The 19,786-nt window shown below is 43.4% G+C and overlaps 1 protein-coding gene across 8 annotated transcripts in view; it reads right to left on the minus strand.

Moving 5' to 3' along the window:
• MBOAT2 (membrane bound glycerophospholipid O-acyltransferase 2) overlaps nucleotides 1-19,786 on the minus strand; it is a 108,631-nt gene that overhangs the window by 40,499 nt on the left and 48,346 nt on the right. For 6 of the 8 annotated variants that reach the window (XR_015136398.1, XR_015136397.1, XM_086325528.1 and 3 more), the window contains 2 exons: nucleotides 19,215-19,360; nucleotides 14,531-14,608 (listed from right to left, as the gene is read on the minus strand). Coding sequence is in view for 6 of the 8 variants with exons in the window: in XM_086325526.1 (XP_086181652.1) it covers nucleotides 14,531-14,608; nucleotides 19,215-19,360 (224 nt within the window). In the remaining 2 variants the exon portion in view is untranslated. Of the gene's footprint in view, nucleotides 1-2,656; nucleotides 2,828-14,530; nucleotides 14,609-17,214; nucleotides 17,290-19,214; nucleotides 19,361-19,786 lie in introns of those variants that run through there. The other 2 variants (XM_086325530.1, XM_086325527.1) reach the window with 2 other exon arrangements.

Raw genomic sequence — 19,786 nt, forward strand, 5'->3', positions numbered from 1 at the left:
GCATCAATTCTTCGGTGCTCAGCTTTCTTCATGGTCCAATTCTCACATCTGTCCATGACTTCTGGAAAAACCATAGCTTTGACTAGATGGACCTTTGTTGGCAAAGTAATGTCTCTGCTTTTTAATATACTGTCTAGGTCTGTCATGGGCTTCCCTGGTGGCTCAGATGGTAAAGAATCTGCCTGCAATGAGGAGACCCAGGTTCAATTCCTGAGTCGGGAAAATCCCCTGGAGAAGGGAATGGCCACCCACTCCAGTATTCCTGCCTAGAGAATCCCATGGACAGAATAGCCTGGCAGGTTACAGTCCATGGGGACTGCCAAAATGGGACATGACTGAGCGATTAAGCACACAGTAGGTCTGTCACAGTTTTCCTTCCAAGGAGCAAGTGTCTTTTAATTTCATGGCTGCGGTCACTGTTTGCAGTGATTTTGGAGTGTGCTGTTTCTGTTGCATCTCTCTTACCCATGGTACACAGCGGCTGACATCTCCCCTCCGATTTTTAAATTCACGGTTTTATTTTTCAGCCTTACTCTACGAGTCTCCCCTGTGTCTGTAATCTCAGTGGTCAGTCAATGGCTAGTCAGGGCTTGTGCTTAAAAATCTGCTACCAGTAAGCCTTCTGCTGAGGGTTCCAGGTGTGGGTCTGAGAGCTCGTCCAACAGTCCATCAGGTTTCAAGCCCGCCCTGGCCGTCTCTGTCCTTCAGGCCCTCCAGAATCCCCTGACATGGAGGCAGTCTCCAGGCAGCCATGGTTGTATCGGTATCTTCTCTAGTTTCTCCATGGCTCTCTTGCTGCCAAGAATCTCTCTGCTAAACGTTAGACCAAATCCTCAGGAGGGGAGAGCTAGAGACATCCTCTGTGAGCCACTGCCCGGGTTTTCTGCCTTCCACCCCGAACCGAGTCAACCAAAGCTGTGGTCTTTGCGGCCGTCTCTGCCCCAGGAGAACTCTCTGCCAGGGAATGAGGGGTGGAGGGGAGCCCAGGCAGGAACACCACCGTTCCCACTGTTTTCACTCAAAGGTCAACAGTTTTCTTTTAAATAAAAGCTTCTCGAATTGCTGTTTGAGTAAATTTTCAGAGCCCAACAATGGTTTTGACCAGTTTTATTGCTACTTTGGGGTGAGAAAATTTGTGGATTTTAGTTAATTAAAGTAGGATTTGGTAGGCTTGTATGGAAATATGATTTCTGGGTGGGGGGGGGGTGTAAATTCAAGTTCTAAAAATTGAAAATATATCCACACCTAGAAAAGCCCCCGGGGTGGAACAAGCCTGCCAGCCCTCACTCAGAGCATGAGCTGAGCTCTGTGGCTGGAAACCAGCTCTGTTAGTCTGTGACTTTAAGAGAAGAATTTTAAAACACTTTTACAAAACCAGCTGCTTTACCAGCAAAAACCAGCCACCACATCATCTTCATACAAGACTCAGAGGCCCCTGTTCTGTTCCCAGTCGCTACTGTGCCGCTGTCCTCTTGGGGTGAAGGGACCTTCTCCCCAAGGTCCCCACTTGGGCTTCTCCCTGGATGGAGAGACTCCAGATTCTCTCTTCCTGTCTTCCTAGAGACGTGCAGGTCATCTACATTCCCTGATAAAACTGCTGATCCTCGGAAGACAGGGCCTACCGGGTTCCCCGCCGAGGAGCCCTCTCACCTGGAACGACAAGGTCTCCACGAGCTACAAACACAATACAAGTCGTGAGGGGCTGTGTTTGTTCTTTTACAAAGCCTTATTCATGACACAAGAAAGGAGCTCAGCTGTATTCATTAGACCAGCCACAAACCGAGACACGGATACATGAGGGCACTGGGTCCTTTTCTTTCTCACTTTGTTTACAGATGACAGAAAGGACCCAAACCACGTGGTGACTAATCAGCTCTTTTATAAAATCTAACTCTGCTCCCACATCTGTCTCTGTAACATAACGAAGTCACTTACTGGTGTTTTATAAAGAAAATTTCCAAAGTTGACTCAAAGATAGAAATAAAATTGGGTATTGGCTCTTGGTATCAAGCACGATGATTTTATTGCTCAAAATGCAAAGACTTCTACAGAAATTCCCTGGTGGTCCAACGGTTAGGATTCGGTGCTTTTCCTGCCGAGGGAATGGGTTAAATCCCTGGTCAGAGAACTAAGATCCCACACGCTTTGCACTTGGCCAAAAGGAAAGAGAAAAGGGGAAAAAAAGGCATAGACTTCTATAGTTTACATCAAGATTTCAGACGTCTGGATTGTAGTTAAAAATATCATCTGATTAGATAGTCCTTAAATCAATAAATACACAGAAATGAAGTTTTAAAGGTTTTAAAAACATCAAAAACTGTTCTAGAAGTCAGTGTAATGACAGAATCTTAAATTGAGAAAGACAATTACCCACAAAAATGCATCCAAATTTCAGTCTATTCTAATTGCTACTAAAACCAGAACCGTGAAAACTAAAGTCTATAAAAGGCTTCATGTTTTCCTGTGCTGTGCTGCGCTTAGTCGATCAGTTGTGTCCGACTCTGTGTGACCCCAGGGACGACCACCCTCCAAGTCAGAGACCCGGTGCCCCTCCCAACGGGAAGACCAGGAACCTATCAGTCTTGGCTCTTCAGGGGCTGCTTGTTGTAAGAAAGGGTGCTGAGCTCCCTTCCCACCTGCACAGACAATCACTCACCTTTCTTCCATTACCCTTCGGGGTGAAAACCACATAGGTGGAAAAGCAGAAAAGGAAAAAGGTGATTCAGTTCATTCTGTGAAGATCTTCAAAGCAAGGGCAGCAAGGAAGACGATGTGTGCGGCGATCTAAGGAAGCTGGAGCTACAGAGCAACGGCGGGCTGGAGGGGTTGGAGGGGTCGGGAGGAGCACAAGGACAGCAGGGCATCCCCACCACCCACTGAGAGCTGACCGCGCCAGGGGCGGTCTCAAATGCCTTTCAGGTGTCCACGCCTCACACAACCCGAGAGGAGACTGATGAAGCAAGGTGCTGGCGAATGCAGGCGGCGGTGGGGCGGGGGGAGATGAAGGAAGAAGTGAGGATTTATCCCACTGGCTTCACTGCTCAGCTGCCAAGTCTGGATAAATTAACAAACTAACCCAAGAAGTACAACTAAAGAACGTTAGCTTCCCAATTCAGCTTTCAAACTAAGATTAATTTATATTACTTGCACACACACCAATTATCAATGAAGGAAAACAACCCTGAAATAAAATGGACAGGACACTGCCTGATTCCCATGGAAAATCCGCATGTTGTGAAGGTCAGTGGGGAGCTGAGTTTAGCAGCTGGCTGCATGGGGCTTTGGTGCTGAACAGACTGGGTTTCAAATTCTGAGCCTGCTGGGGACCAGCTGTATAAACCTGGGGAAAGCATCTAGGTCTCTGAATCTCTGTTTTCTTCAACAATAAAGCTGAGATACAGTATTACAGCACAGGTGGCTGTAAGGACTGCATGGGAAAGCACCTTAGCGTTTGTTTTTAATAAATATCACTGGCAGTTTAGCTATTAAGAGTAATTTACTTGTAATTAAAGTTGTCCATTGTCCTTTGGGGTTCCATCCTACTCATTTCTTAACTTTTATCATTTTCTTTGTTGGATTTTATTTTCAATAAAGTCTGTTCTCTGAACACTTTCTAAAGCTCTCGTGTCTAAGGAAAAAAGTTTATTCTATTATCTTGTACTATTATCTATTATCTTGTACTATGCTAAATAACAGCGCTCTAATAATTCATGTTTTTGAAATGAAGCTATGCTCCAACAAAATGAGTTCTATATGAGACTTCTTGAAACTTTGAAAGGCAAATCGTGCCAACCCCATCCTGAAACTGTTACCTTCTTCCCAAGGCAAGTCCTGCTAAGGCACATAGTCTATCATACCAACTAAGATTAATTTCCAGGCCAGGAAAAGATGAGCAATCCCATCTCTTCTCTGGGCTTCACTAAGTGTAAGCAAAAGCTCACACTTTTGAGAGAAATAGGTGCCCAGGCTCACCTGCCTATAACACCCTTTCAGCAAAATGCCCTACCGTTTTTCAGGTCATCAAATATTTTGCCCTTTTATCTTCTGATTCTCTCTCCATACCTACTCTAAATAAGAACTGTTTAATAAGCCAGCAGCAGCAAGCAGGATGGGATCACTGTCTTTTCCCTACACAAATTTATGTATCAGAAAGTACTTAAAAGTCTTTTCTTAGTCAAGTGACATTAAAGTAGCACTTTAAAGTCTATACTTATGTAATTAAGTAAGTATCAGCCTCAAGCATGGAACCTGCAAAAGACTGAACAATTTTAAATTAAGGTAGATTATTGAGAGAATAAAATCACTTTTATTCAAATATTTCTCTGGGAGGTAAAGCCTTTTAAAAAGACCCCAACACTGCGTTCTAATGATGACGAAGACAAACCCAGTCACTACGTCTCCAACACACTTGCTATTCTTTCAAAAAATAACCCAGGCTGTTTATGCTATCTGGTAAGAAGGTGAGAATCTCTTTTCCTCTAATTAAAAAGAAAACTTTAAAAGAATCTCCATAAATCAGCAATAACCACAGAAATTAATTTCACAAACGTCCAGGACTGATCATTAGTGGTTTTGCTACTGGTCTGAGTGACCTCACCTCTTGGAACTACGGTCTCCTTCTCTGTACAGTGAATAATGACCTGGTGTCTCAGACAGTAAAGAGTCTGTCTGCAATGCAGGAGACCTGGGTTTGATCCCTGGATGGGGAAGATACCCTAGAGAAGGGAATGGCAACCCACTCCAGTATTCTTACCTGGAGAATTCCATGGACAGAGGAGCCTGGTGGGCTACAGTCCATGGGGTCGCAGAGAGTCAGACATGCCTGAATGACTACCACCACCACGACTGTAGGGACAGTTAAGTGGAATATTTGTAGAGAGCACTCAACAAAGTGACTGAACACAGAAGTCATTCCACCATTCAAGTTCCAAAGTTCAAGTCCAAACACTCTATTACATCGTACTGTTTCTAACACAGAGAAGACAACCTGCCCATATCAAGCCTAGGTATTTACTATAACAATACACCACAGGCAGACTCAGCATTCAGCAAGCCCTAATTTACCCAAACAACTTTCTCATTTCTTACCTAAAAGTAAAGAAAAAGAAATACACCATTCATGCAACTCTTTTCTCTCACAAAATTTCACCGTGAACCACATATTTTATATAAATAGCATGGTGTTTGAAAGCATCAATTCTTCAGCGCTCAGCCTTCTTTATGGTACAGCCCCATTACCTGAGTCCACCTGTGCAAATTCCTTTTTATTCTAACACATTCACATGTAACAGCAAAACCCAAAGTAACAGCATTATTTTCCAAGGGATGTGTGTTTGTATTGTCTTCATCTCCACATTAATATATTCTTCCTACTTCAGACAGAAACCCTTGACCCAAGGGAAAGAAACCTCCCTTCCTTGCTCAAGGATGACTGGGTCCTTAACAGAGATTCAGCTTACAACTGGAAACACAACTTAGAATTCAAAATCTCCAAAAGGGATACTACAGTGACTAGACAGTATAATGGAATCTGAATCAGGTCCTTTCCCAAGCACAGGGTTTGAGGATATGATGTGTGTGCATTTGTGTTCAGTCGCTTAGTCATGTCTGATGCTTTGTGACCCCATGGACTGCAGCCTGCCAGGCTCCTCTGTCCATGGGATTTTCCAGGCAAGAATACTGGAGTGGGTTACCATGCCCTTCTCAAGGGGATCTTCCTGACCCAGGGATCGAAGCCAGGTCTCCTGCATTGCAGGTGGATTCTTTACCACTGAGCCACCAGGGATGCCCAAGAGGGTATGATGCTATGTTCTAAAGATTCTTCAGAATCCAACAAGGCCTGGACATCCTACTGCCTCTCACCAAGTAACAGGTTTTCCTTTCTATGAGAATTGAGAATATTTAAAAACCTCAGATCCTAAGCATAATATGCCTAAAGGCCATTGCATCTTTTTGGATAAAAACTATCTGTATCTTTGTGCTAAGGAGGAGCAACCAACACATACAAGTCCCTCACTGTGCTCAGGACCCTGCTGGCTCCAATTACCTCTCCTCGATCAATTCCGGGTACTTCTTTTTAACGACACATTCTCATATCATAAAGCTGAATGCTTAAGCAATAAAGTGCAGAAACAAAAAGCCTGGGCGCTGGGTGTGATCAGACACACCCAGTTCTCATCCCAGGTTCCCCTCTTACTAACCTGCTACTGGAGAAGCAGATCCCCTGGTGCGCCCACCTCCAGGGCTGCTGCTAGGGTTAGTGCAATCCAAGCACCCTGTGCAGCAATGGATACACAATGATTGCTGCAACAGTAACTGCTATCAGGATAAGATCATGTAAAAAAACATTTTAGAATCACTTATGGTTTTCTGGTTGAAATACAGCTTCTAGCTCAGGACAGCACAGCAACACCCAAAGGGCCTGCACCTTCACTCCAAGCCACTGAAAGGCTTTCAAGTACCGTCCACAGAGAGCGGAAAAGAAAAACTTTTATTAGAGTCCAGGTTCCTTCCTGCCACGTTTTATTCCCTCTCATGGGATCGCGGGTTGTCCTCAGGGACGTTAGTACTTTCCCCTGCAGAGTTTCCGCTGAGCCATTAACCACTGCTCATTACCTTCGTGAGGACAGATCTCCAGATCTCAAGTCACTGACTTGAGGCTTCTGCCTGCCAGATGGCATTTCCAAAATCCTCATTCCTCCCCAGTGGAGTCAAGAGTTCCTCATGATATCTCTATTAAGGAATCCACACTGCAGGAGTCCTGTGAGTACCTGCGGTGACAGGAGACGATGGACCCCGTCCCACCTGCTCCTCAGGGGCATGGAACACTGAGCTAAAAGCACATCAGCTAAAACTGCCTGGTCCTTCCCTGATCTCAGCCCCAGCCCCAGGGCCGCAGCTCCACAACCAGCCTCAGGGGCAGATAAGCAGGGAGGGAGGAAGGAAACACCAAAGACCGCTGGTCAACCCACCAAGCATGCCATTCAAGGCCCTCCGCACAGATGGATATCCTCTGCTCAGAAATACCCCACCAAAAAGAGATGCCAGGGATTTCCCTGGGGGTCCAGTGGCTGAGACTTCACCTTCCAATGCAGACGGTGTGGGTTTGATCCCTGGTCAGGCTTCCCTCATAGCTCAGTTGGTAAAGGATCTGCCTGCAATGCAGGAGAACCGGGTTCAATCCCTGGGTCGGGAAGATCCCCTGGAGAAGGAAATGGCAACCCACTCCAGTGTTCTTGCCTTGAGAATACCATGGACAGAGGAGCCTGGTGGGCTGCAGTCCATGGGGTTGCAAAGAGTCCGGCACAACTGAGCAACTAACACTTCACATGCTAAGTGAAGCTTAGCCTTGACCTCACATGCCTTGCAGATCAAAACAAACAAACAAACAAAAACATAAAGCAGAGCAATATTGTAACAAATTAATAAAGACTTTTAAAATGCTCCACATTAAAAAAAAACTTTAAAAAAAAGAGAGATGCAAAAAAAAAGCCCACAAACATGCCCTCAACAGAGCAGAGAATCTCTTCTTCTGAGCTTCTATCATCCATATGCTCAACACCGGGATTATAAAAAGTGGAAGGTACCCCCTACCCCCACAAGCAGTTCATAGTCTGGTAGGAGAAAAGGTGAATTAAAGCAAGTTCACGAACCCTAACAACAGCTCTGATGTGACATCAGTGGGAAGAGAAAAACCCAGCAAAGCACTTGGTGCCCAGGAATGACCTCAGAAAGCAGCTCTCCCAGCATGGGAACCCTCTTCTTGGGAGCGTAGCCCTGGATGCAGGGAAAAGCACACCTAGGCGCCCAGGTGAGTCAGCTGGTTTTAATGCAGTTTAGACTCAGAAAGGTAAAGGGGATGTGACTCAGGTCCCAGAGCTAATGAAATTTAGCAGACCCTGAATCAGACCCATAAACATCTGCCCCCAACCCAGTGCTTTTCCAATGAGTCATTACGGCCACCTGGGGAGAAGGTGGAGTTTAAACTTGATCGCTGCTCCCGTCCAAGGCCCGCTGCTCAATTTTATCATCACTTCAAGGGGATTCTGAGGAACACATGTTTTAGTATCTCCCAATATTTAAAAATATATTTCAGCATAAGTTCTACTTCACATCGAATATCTGTGCTCTGTTTTCAACTGTTTCATTCTGCTGAACACACAGTAAATGGCTGATGAAGATTTTTTTTTACTACTCTCCAAGCTGGTAGCTCCTTTTGCTCCCTTAGCCCTGAATGCACCCTCATCTGTAATAACAATTACCGTGTGATCACCAGTTTGACAGTTTAAGTGTCCTGCAGAGACTGAGCCCATCCTTTTATCCATCAGTGGGTCCCAGCATAATGTAACAAAAGCTTGCTGCATGGCTGACGCTGTGCAACACCTCCAACTCAAGGGTGCCTTTCAGAGGGTAAGGACCACATCTCCACTGTCTCTGGTTTGTACAAAGGGGTGGGTAGCTAAGCCCATGTGACTGTGGGTTGAAGATCACTTTCCTACAGCTTTTACGACGTAATCCCATACAAAGCTTGGCAAACCCATGAGGCAGGTGCAGTTTTACTGGATGTGTCTATATCTTTTATATGTTTCCTGTAGGTCATTTGCTCTGTTGAAAACTACCTGCCAAGTTATCAAGAAAAGACTTCAGTTTAATCTCCCAAGGCTAACAGGCTCTTCCCCGTGTTAACCATCTCACGGGGCTGCTGTTTACACACAAATAAGGGCAGGTTCTTTTCCATCCCCATGGAAAAGAAACGCAAAAAAGCAAAATGACTGTCTGGGGAGGCCTTACAAATAGCTGTGAAAAGAAGAGAAGCGAAAAGCAAAGGAGAAAAGGAAAGATAAGCATCTGAATGCAGAGTTCCAAAGAATAGCCAGGAGAGATAAGAAAACCTTCCTCAGGTGATCAATGCAAAGAAATAGAGGAAAACAACAGAATGGGAAAGACTAGAGATCTCTTCAAGAAAATTAGAGATACCAAGGGAACATTTCATGCAAAGACGGGCTCAATAAAGGACAGAGATGGTATGGACCTAACAGGAGCAGAAAATATTAAGAAGTGGCAAGAATACACAGAAGAACTGTACAACTTCACGACCAAGATAATCACAATGGTGTGATCACTGACCTAAAGCCAGACATCCTGGAATGTGAAGTCAAGTGGGCCTTAGAAAGCATCACTACGAACAAAGCTAGTGGAGGTAATGGAATTCCAGTTGAGTTATCTCAAATCCTGAAAGATGATGCTGTGAAAGTGCTGCACTCAATATGCCAGCAAATTTGGAAAACTCAGCAGTGGCCACAGGACTGGAAAAGGGCAGTTTTCATTCCAATCCCAAAGAAAGGCAATGCCAAAGAATGCTCAAACCACCGCACAATTGCACTCATCTCACACGCTAGTAAAGTCATGCTCAAAATTCTCCAAGCCAGGCTTCAGTAGTACGTGAACCGTGAACTTCCATATGTTCAAGCTGGTTTTAGAAAAGGCAGAGGAACCAGAGATCAAATTGCCAATATCCGCTGGATCATGGAAAAAGCAAGAGAGTTCCAGAAAAACATCTATTTCTGCTTTATTGACTATGTCAAAGCCTTTGTTGTGTGGATCACAATAAACTGTGGAAAGTTCTGAAAGAGATGGGAAATACCAGACCACCTGACCTGCCTCTTGAGAAACCTATATGCACATCAGGAAGCAACAGTTAAACTGGACATGGAACAACAGACTGGTTCCAAATAGGAAAAGGAGTACATCAAGGCTGTATATTGTCATCCTGCTTATTTAACTTATATACAGAGCACATCATGAGAAACGCTGGGCTGGAAGAAGCACAAGCTGGAATCAAGATTGCCAGGAGAAATATCAATCAACCTCAGATATGCAGATGACACCACCCTTATGGCAGAAAGTGAAGAGCAACTAAAAAGCCTCTTGATGAAAGTGAAAGAGGAGAGTGAAAAAGTTGGCTTACAGCTCAACATTCAGAAAACGAAGATCATGGCATCTGGTCCCATTACTTCATGGGAAATAGATGGGGAAACAGTGGAAACAGTGTCAGACTTTATTTTTTTGGGCTCCAAAATCACTGCAGATGGTGACTGCAGCCATGAAATCAAAAGATGCTTACTCCTTGGAAGGAAAGTTATGACCAACCTAGATAGCATATTCAAAGGCAGAGACATCACTTTGCCAACAAAGGTCCGTCTAGTCAAGGCTATGGTTTTCCCAGTGGTCATGTATGGATGTGAGTGTTGGACTGTAAAGAAAGCTGAGTGCTGAAGAATTGATGCTTTTGAACTGTGGTGTTGGAGAAGACTCTTGAGAGTCCCTTGGACTTCAAGGAGATCCAACCAGTCCATCCTAAAAGAGATCAGTCCTGGGTGTTCTTTGGAAGGACTGATGCTAAAGCTGAAACTCCAGTACTTTGACCACCTCATGCGAAGAGTTGACTCACTGGAAAAGACTCTGATGCTGGGAGGGATTGGGGGCAGGAGGAGAAGGGGACGACAGAGGATGAAACGGCTGGATGGCATCATCAACTCGATGGACGTGAGTTTGAGTGAACTCCGGGAGTTGGTGATGGACAGGGAGGCCTGGCATGCTGCAATTCATGGGGATGCAAAGAGTCGGACACGACTGAGCGACTGAACTGAACAGAACTGAAGGGCAGGTCCCTGTGCTGTGTTCCAAAATCTGAGGGTGTTCTTTGGAACTCAGAACAAGTCTTCCCATAGGAAAGTTAAAAAACACAAAACTAACATGAAGGGCACTTAGGTTCCCATGCCCGTCCACAAAAGCTTTTTGAGTCCATTGGTACACCACAGGCCCCAGCCACGCTGTGCTACCTTCTGCAGGGAAAAGGCCTCCCACTTCACAGCCGGTGGACCGAAAACACGGCTCTACCCTCCTGCCTCTTCTAACCAGCTTTTTTAGAAACCATCTGCTTCATCACAATAATTCACAGCAAATCAGTAATAAAGTTCATTATTCCATCATTTGTGCTATCACAAGTTTAAAATTACCATTTGGCAAGCTTCATTTTGGAAACCAAGAGGAAGAGCATGTGTCCGCTTGCCTCTGTCTTTTCATGTCCCTGGAGCAGGAGTGCATTGAGTACTTGGGGTTGGCCAAATACAGGCCACCTGCTTTTTGATTTTTTTTCTCTCATCCTTTTTATTGGCAAGAAGACACATTAAGTTCTGTGATGATAATGTAAACATTGCAAGCATCCTTTAACAACCAAAATTTAGTCATTTCCTTCGTAGTTTAGATAGTTGGGCAATTATCTCACAGTCATGTGAAAATGAGAATATTTCAATTACAGAAGCTAAATTCCCACTACAAGAGGGATCAACATTCAACATCTTTTGGCTGTAAGAAACACTACTTTTTGTGCCTATAGGAGTCCCTGGATCACAAATATTTATTTTAAAATACATTTTTTTTTTTTTTTTGGTAAATGAGGTCTGATGGACTCATGGTCAAGTTCATGTTCACATACTGTCCCGTGTACAACAAGAGGACTGAAAAAAGCTATGACAAGACTGTGTATCCTATACAGTCTAAAATATTTGCTCTCTGGCCCTTCACACAGTCTGCCAACCCCCGATCTTAGAAATGACGGGCAAACTTGTGAAAGTTAATTTCTCCCCAAACTAATTAAGGAGAATCAATATCCCAATATATAGGACCTTCTATTCCTAAATCCTCTTTCTTCTTTTTGCCTCTATCACTTAAGGTTTTTAAATTTTTCCTCAAAAATTTCAAAGCTTATATGAAAATGTAGACTAGAAAAAGCACTGAATTCTAGAATAAATTTTAAAGGTAAATTATCTCATTACAGATCAGAATAAAATAGCATACATGTAAGTGTTAAAGGAAGCTACAAAAATAAAGCTTATACTATATTAAAATATTTTAATTTACAAATGGACTTGTTACAGAGATTGCAAAAACTACACTATGAATAGCTTACAAAATGTACAAAAAAAAGAGATCCAAGAATTTTTAAACTGTTAAATACTCAGGGAGTCCAAATCCTTCACTTAAAAAAATTTAAACCCTCGATGTTCAAAGAAACATATTATACATATCATGTAAAACTAGAGTCAAAGAAATAAACAGAAGTGTATTATATTTACATAAACAATAACTTTAAACAACAGAGGAATGCTGTAAGTCCCACAGAGCATAATTGAATTAAATTCTTAAGTTGGAACTCATTGAACATTTAAAATTAATGTGAAAGTCTGAGTGAAAAAAAAGGGATTAAAAGAAAGAAAAAGAAGGAAAAAGGCAAAATCAAACAGAAAAACATATCAGTATAAAGTGAAATGGAAGGGGTTAAAAGAGATGAAAAGACACACTTTCTAAATTAATTATTTCCTCTTTATTGCCAACACTTGCAACTATTGTGGCAAACTCATTTACCCTCACCCGCTCCACTGATGGTGTCAAATTCTAAACACTGGCAGTACATGCGGGCACAGAACATACTGTAAAGAGTAACGAAACGAACGGTCTCCGCCTGCAGGTCCGCAGCCACAGCACCATGCAGAGCTTTCTACCACCATAGAAATGTTCTCTGTGTGCTGCTGAATACACAGGCCACTGGCCACCTGTGGGGGTCAAGCACGTGTCATGTGGCCAGTGTGGCTGAACAACTGGGCTTTAGACGTTGATTCACTTAAATCTACAGGCTGCACGTGGCTAAGGGCTCCAAACCAGACAGGGGGCTGAAGCGCTACAAGGCAGCTTAACCGATTGCCACTGCCTTTCAGAAAAATAAACCGCTTCCTTTGACTGAATATGAATTCACTAACCTTCCTACTTGGGGGCTTCTCAGGTGGCGCCAGGGGTAAAGAACCTACCTGCCAATGTAGGAGAGGTAAGAAATAAATCGCATGTTTGATTCCTGGAGTGGGAAAATCCCCTGGAGGAGGGCATGATAACCCACCCCAGTATTCCTGTCTGGAGAATTCTGTGGACAGAGGAGCCTGGTGGGCTATGGTCCAGAGTGTCACAAAGAGTCGGACACAACTAAGCAACTTAGTGCACACGCGCACACCACACACACGCACTCCCTACTTAGAAGCATGTTATGACTTCCATTCACACAGGTATATACAGGTCCTCCGTTTTCAGTAACCCCATCAGATGTTCCTTCTTTTTCCAGATTTACAACATGAAGCTCCTTTTCTCAGATATTAAGTACAGTATCACTTTGAACCTGTCATCTGTGTGAGATTTCATAAGCAGAGTTGCGATGGTGTAAAAACTGCTTCACATGATACATAATCAAAATATTTTACCCCTCCTCTTAAAAAAATTAGAGTCAAAACACCAAGAACCTGGAGTGCTGGCACACAGCAGGGAGAAGGATCCAGGAAGACAGGGGGCACTGCTGGAAACTGAGGGAAGACATGGCATCAAAGCAGATGGGGCGACCCATGAATCACCGAAGATACAGAACAGAATGAGATTTGGGGGAAAAAAAAAAAAACTATTAAATTGGCTACAGGCCCATCATTCCTTGTATGAAAACTCCTGAAGCCACACATATGTCAGGACTCAGAGACTCAGTGCACCACAGGTAACACAGAACACTCCCAAGGATCTGCCACCACGGTCTGTGGGTACCTTGGCCCCTGGGTGTTCAACCACATCTATTTCCAGTGTCCAGTGTCCATCTCTGGCCCAGACCTCCACACCAGCTCCCAGCATCGATTAACTGTCTCACAGACACTCTATAAAGTCCACAGGCACCTATTCGGCAAATACTCAGAGTGTTTACTATGTACCAAGCCCTGTTTTAGGTGAATATCTTGCCTGGAGAATTCCATGGACGGAGGAACCTGGCAGGATGCAGTCCATGGGGTTGCAAAGAGTCGGACAAGACTGAGCGACTAACACCCACACACACACATTGTTTGAAATGCTTATCCCCTAGACATGCTCCCCACCCCCAGGCTTCCCTATGCTCAGAAATTCTGCTACCATTTACCTTACTGTTCACACCAGGAACCTGGCGTCACCCTGACACCTTTCTTTCCCATCAATCACCAAGTCCTTCCACACGTGCCTTTTAAATCTTTCTCTAATCTATTTGCTTACTCCATCTCTGCACTGCTGTCACCCAAGACTAAGCCAGTGGTCCTTACCCAGAAGTGATCTGGCCCCGCAAGAGACATGTGAAACTGTCTGGAAACAACCATGGTTGTCACAGCCTGGAGAGGAGAGGCTGCCAGCATCAAGTGGGCAGGAGCGATGGATGGTGCTTAGCATCTTATACGGCGTACAACAGTCCCGCCCACCAAAGAATGATCCAGTCTCAGCCATCAACAGCACTGAGGCTGAGAAGCCCTGCTCTGAGTACATGAAAGAGTGATGCATACCGAGGATTTTGCTTTTATATCAATTATAGCCTTGAAAAAATGATCATAATTCAGAATAATTTTTAACGTGGTAGAATTCTATTGGGCCCGATTCAATTATGTTGGAACCTGTTTTGTACGTGAATAAAGTGAGCACTTACTTGTGCATGTTCTCCACTCCTATTATGACCATGATACAGTAGGAAATTCCACTTTGTACAAGAAAATGTAAGGCATACCTGTAAAAAGTAAGAGCACTGTTAGAAGGGTTAGAAGGGCCTACACACAAACATCGAGTTGAAATGATTTAGGATAAAAAGGGCTTATGCATAACTCAGAACATTCCCAGAAAAAAAAACAAGGAAGCAAAACCTCCAAAGCCTAACACTCTGTGGATACCTTAGAGGAGTCTCATCTTACAAGCCCCACAAGGGCTGGAAAACTAAGAACTCCAGAAAGCCACACTTAGGGGCTGAGCATCCCACATTTCCCAGCTACACGAAAGCTCCATGGGGTCCCATTACCGCTTTTCCATTACTAAGGCGCAAGTATGAAAAGGAGCGAGAAACTGGGACTTCAGAATCGTCCTGACGGACGTCACTTTATTGTTTACCTGACTGACTGTGCCAATACAGCTGTGGATCTGTGGTAGTCTTTGCAAGTGTTACTTACAAAAGAGCCCAAAATACCAAATATTAGAATTCATTTAAAAGCGGGTTCACCCAAATTGATCTATTCTGAAAACACAATGGCTCGAGTCAAATAAGTGTCCTTATACAAATCTAGTCAATTCTTAATTTGCAGTAATCCATCTATGGAACACTCTCACGGAAATAATATAGTGTTTTCTAATGTTCTTATGTAGAATTGGAGAAGGCAATGGCACCCCACTCCAGTACTCTTGCCTGGAAAATCCCATGGACGAAGGAGCCTGGTAGGCTGCAGTCCATGGGGTCACTAAGAGTCAGACACGACCAAGCGACTTCACTTTCACTTTTCACTTTCATGCATTGGAGCAAGAACCCGCTCCAGTGTTCTTGCCTGGAGACTCCCAGGCTCGGGGGAGCCTGGTGGGCTGCCATCTATGGGGTCGCACAGAGTCGGACACGACTGACGTGACTTAGCAGCAGCAGCAGCAATGTAGAAATATACCATTAAATGAGAGAACTAATTTAGCCATCCATTTCACAAAAGTCAGGCAAAACATGATTTAGATCTCTGGTTTTAAAATCCATCCCGGGGACTCCCTGGGTGGTCCAGTGGTTAATACTCTGCCTTCTAATGCAGGGAATGTGGGTTCAGTCCCTGACTGAGGAACTAATATCCTTCATGCTACGCAGCTAGCTACTGAGCCTTCGTACCATGACTAAGATCCAAGCAGCCAAATAAATAAATACTTTAAAAAAAAAAAAAATCCCTCCAAACTATCCCTAAGATTGCGCACATGCACGCATGTGCAAGCACACACACACATGCAAAATTTCTATTTTCTTTCCCCTCTGACAGCATGAATAATGTATGAAAAAAATGTTGAAATCATTGTATACAATTTAAAGTATTAATAAAGATCTTAAACTATGATTAAAATTACTTTCTAACCTAAGCATCATAGAATAACAGGCACCTCCATTGTGAAAAGCTACTTAATTACTTTTAACTTTCCACAGAAATGTTACAAATAAGAAGTAGGCTCCAAGACAGGTACAGAAGAGACTTATCTTACCCATTATAGAGAGTTCATCTGCCTGTCTCTGCCTCTGCCTCTGCCTAACACACACACCCACACACAAAGAAACACACACACACGGAAACAATGTTGGCCTGGAATGCTACTATATAACCAGAAAGCCACCAATCAGAAAAACATGTGTGTCCATAAACTGAAACAAAAAGGAACTAGCTACTGTGCTAAGCTCCCTTCTGCCTATTATGTCTTTCAGACCTGACCACCATCACTGGTTCCATTTTACAGGAGAGAAAAGTGATGCTAACCAGGCTGAATAACGTGTCCAGTCACAGCGCTGCCAGGCTGAGGCACCCACCGTGGAATCCAGGTCTGTCTGGATTCAGTCTAAGCTCCAGTCCACTACCCTGCACTGCTGTCAAACAGCTAAACAAGTAATTAAAAGTATAAACTAATTCTCAGTTAAAAGAAATTTATAGATGATGGTTCAAAAAAAAAAAGCTGAGGCCAAATACAAGTAGGTAAGAGTCAATTATATTTAGGTAACCACTAACACAGTCTTCCAAAAGACAACTTGTCAAAATCAATAGGAGATAGGATTGCCTTTGAGGCTAACAAAACAAAGTGCTAAAATGCAATCCAGAAGGACACTCTACTTCCCCACTTATATCAAGTAGCAGAGAATTATCTTTTACCTGGTGCAGAGGCATAAACAATCTTTTCCCAAAGAAAGGAACATAAGAAGTTTCTCCTTCAAGGAAAGAATAGAGTACGCTTTTTTAAAATCCTAGTTATCACATATAAATTGACATACTTATGACCACTTGACCTCACGGTGAGCTCCTCGGGACACTGGGATAGAGTATCTGAGAAGATATCACAGCAAGAAAGCACCCTCCCCCATCAGTAAACACCTCTCCCTCCAGCAGGACTCCCAGTCACACGGGCCCAGGAAACACGGATGACATCTCGGTCTTCTCTGTGTCCACAGACCACAAAATGAAGGGTGTCTGGAGCTGGTCACTTTGGACAAGCCTTCCCCACCCCTTACAACATGCTGCTGAAAGTGGAAATGCAGACATAGAGAAAAGACTTTTGGACATAGTTGGGGAGAGAGAAGGTGGGATATTAGAGAGAATAGCATGTAACCATATACATTACCATGTATAAAAGGGACAGCCAGTGGAAATTTGCTATATGATTCAGGGAGCTCAAGTCAGGTGTTCTGTGACAACCTAGAGGGGAGGGATGGGGAGAAAGGAGGGAGGGAGGTTTAAGAGGGACAGGACATATGTATACCTGTGGCTGATTCATGTTGATGTATGGCAGAAAACAACACAATATTGTAATTATCCTCCAATTAAAAACAAAATAAAATAAATTTTTAATGAAAAAAAAATGCCGACAAAATACACGTTGAACACTGACGTATGTATGGGTAAAATGTGTAAAGTGGAATATGCTTGAAAATATTGCAGAAAAATAAGTTGAGGAAAGAATGAAATAGGAATGATGGAATTTTAACAATTGTTGAAGCTGGATAATGTGCCTTTGAGGGTTCATTCTATTATTTTCTGTTCTTTTTGCATTTGAAAAGCTCTGTGATACAAAGTTAAACACACACACATACACACCCATGGCATGATTTAAGATAAGTTTAAATAGAAATCCCCTGAGAAACTGAACAAAACTTTGATGTTATCAAGGAAGGGGAGAAACCATGCCTAGATCTGATTTAAGAAATCACACAGAAACCCAGGGACTCCACACACGCCTACCACTGGCAGGGCCTATCAGAGGACTGGTCACAGGGCAGCAAGGCCGAGAAGGAATAAATAATCCCTAATTGAATTTTCATGAGTTTCTAGGACACATGTACGGTTGCCAAAGGGAAAAACTAGATTAAGAAATACCAGTATATTTCAGCCCTGCTGCTGCTGCTAAGTCGCTTCAGTCGTGTCTGACTTTGTGCGACCGCATAGATGGCAGCCCACCAGGCTCCCCCGTCCCTGGGATTCTCCAGGCAAGAATACTGGAGTGGGTTGCCATTTCCTTCTCCAATGCATGAAAGTGAAAAGTGAAAGTGAAGCTGCTCAGTTGTGTCTGACTCTTCGCGACCCCATCGACTGCAGCCCATCAGGCTCCTCCATCCATGGGATTTTCCAAGCAAGAGTACTGGAGTGGGGTAAGAATCAAAAACAACCTCCCAGAACAAACACGGAGTCATCGTCAAAATCTACAAGTCTACAACCCCACAACAGGAACTACCCTAAACATCCATCAAGCAGCTGCACTGGCATTCTCTCAGGGAATCTACATCTCAAACAACAATCTGCCAAAGAGCAAACATAGCCAGTGAGCCAGCAGCATAAGCTCTCAGTTAAGAAGGAGATGGTGAAGGACAGGGAAGCCTGGCATGCTGCAGTCTGCAGGGTCACAAAGAGTCAGACACAACTGAGCAACTGAACAACAAGAAGAAGGAAAATTCAGGAGGAATCACCAAGAATCCTTCTACTGAGTATCTCTGCTGTTTAGCCAAGACACTGTGCTTTCCTCCTACAACCACCGTCATCTGAGACAAAGAGGAACTATGGTGTGTCTGTATTTATTACAAGAATAGTCCTGATAGTGAAGAAAGGAGCAAAGTGGAAGAAACACAGACACATGGAGCATCTGAAGGGCCATAAATAAAAGCTTTCCATTCATAAATAATTCTTCCCCACCAAAACCAACCCAACCAAAAACCTCATTCAGCTAATGGTAGAATATAAAAAATGATAACAGAGTTCTATTGATGGGCTTTACCAGCCTCTTACGCCACTTGCACAGAAAGGAACAAGTTATTTTAAATGGTTCATTTGTTCCTGGCATAAAAGATCTCAAAATAGGTAGAAGAGCTACTCATGACAGAATAAAATGTCTTAATGTCTTTTTTCTTCATCTGTCCTTTTTCATAAGTTATAAACAGTAAACTGTCCTCTGAGCCCAAATTGAAGAGAGAGAGCCCACTTTCCACTCTTTATCTTTTCTATTAAAAATAAAAAATGTAAAACGTTATAGGTAAATATAAGGGCAAAACTCTACATAGTGTATTTTTCTACACACTCAATTCACAAAGACATCCAAAATCTTCATTAAATATGATCAAAATAATTACTTACCATCCAAAGCAAAAAAGTGCAAGATAAAGGCCCAAAAGGGTAGCAACGACATGTCTTATAAAAGAGCTAGTTTTGCTTGAATGTAGGTAAGTTCGAAACCAAATGGCTGCTAGCAAGGCAAAGAGTTGGCACACTACAAAGTTGACCTGCAAAGAAAAATTAAAATTTTGTATTAGCAACACAGACTCGAATTTTTCATTTGATGTTACATTAAAATTCTCATGACAAAAACACCAAAGTTACTTAAAATTAAGATCTTCCAGTTTGCTAAAGAAACGAAAACAAAAACCAGGGCGTCTTTCCCAGGATGACAGCCTCAAGTTCAAAGGGAAGGGCTGATGCACACGTCAGTGCTACACGCAACAGGGACACTGGTGCCCAGCGTGGGAGAGGCTGCGAGGGGCCCGGGAAGAATCTGGAAGACACGGGGATGCAGACGCAGAAATGGAAAGCACAGAGTACCACATGGTTAGAGGGAAAGATAAACTTATTTTAATGACTTGGGCGACTCTGTAACTGGTCGACAAGAAGGGTTCTGAGCTTCTAAACTCCTCTGGGTTAAGATCCAGTCA

Source organism: Bos grunniens, chromosome 11, assembly GCF_055505025.1.
Source record: "Bos grunniens cultivar Pamir isolate PY7600 chromosome 11, Bosgru_T2T1.0, whole genome shotgun sequence".
In the NCBI taxonomy this organism is placed as follows: Eukaryota; Metazoa; Chordata; class Mammalia; order Artiodactyla; family Bovidae; genus Bos; species Bos grunniens.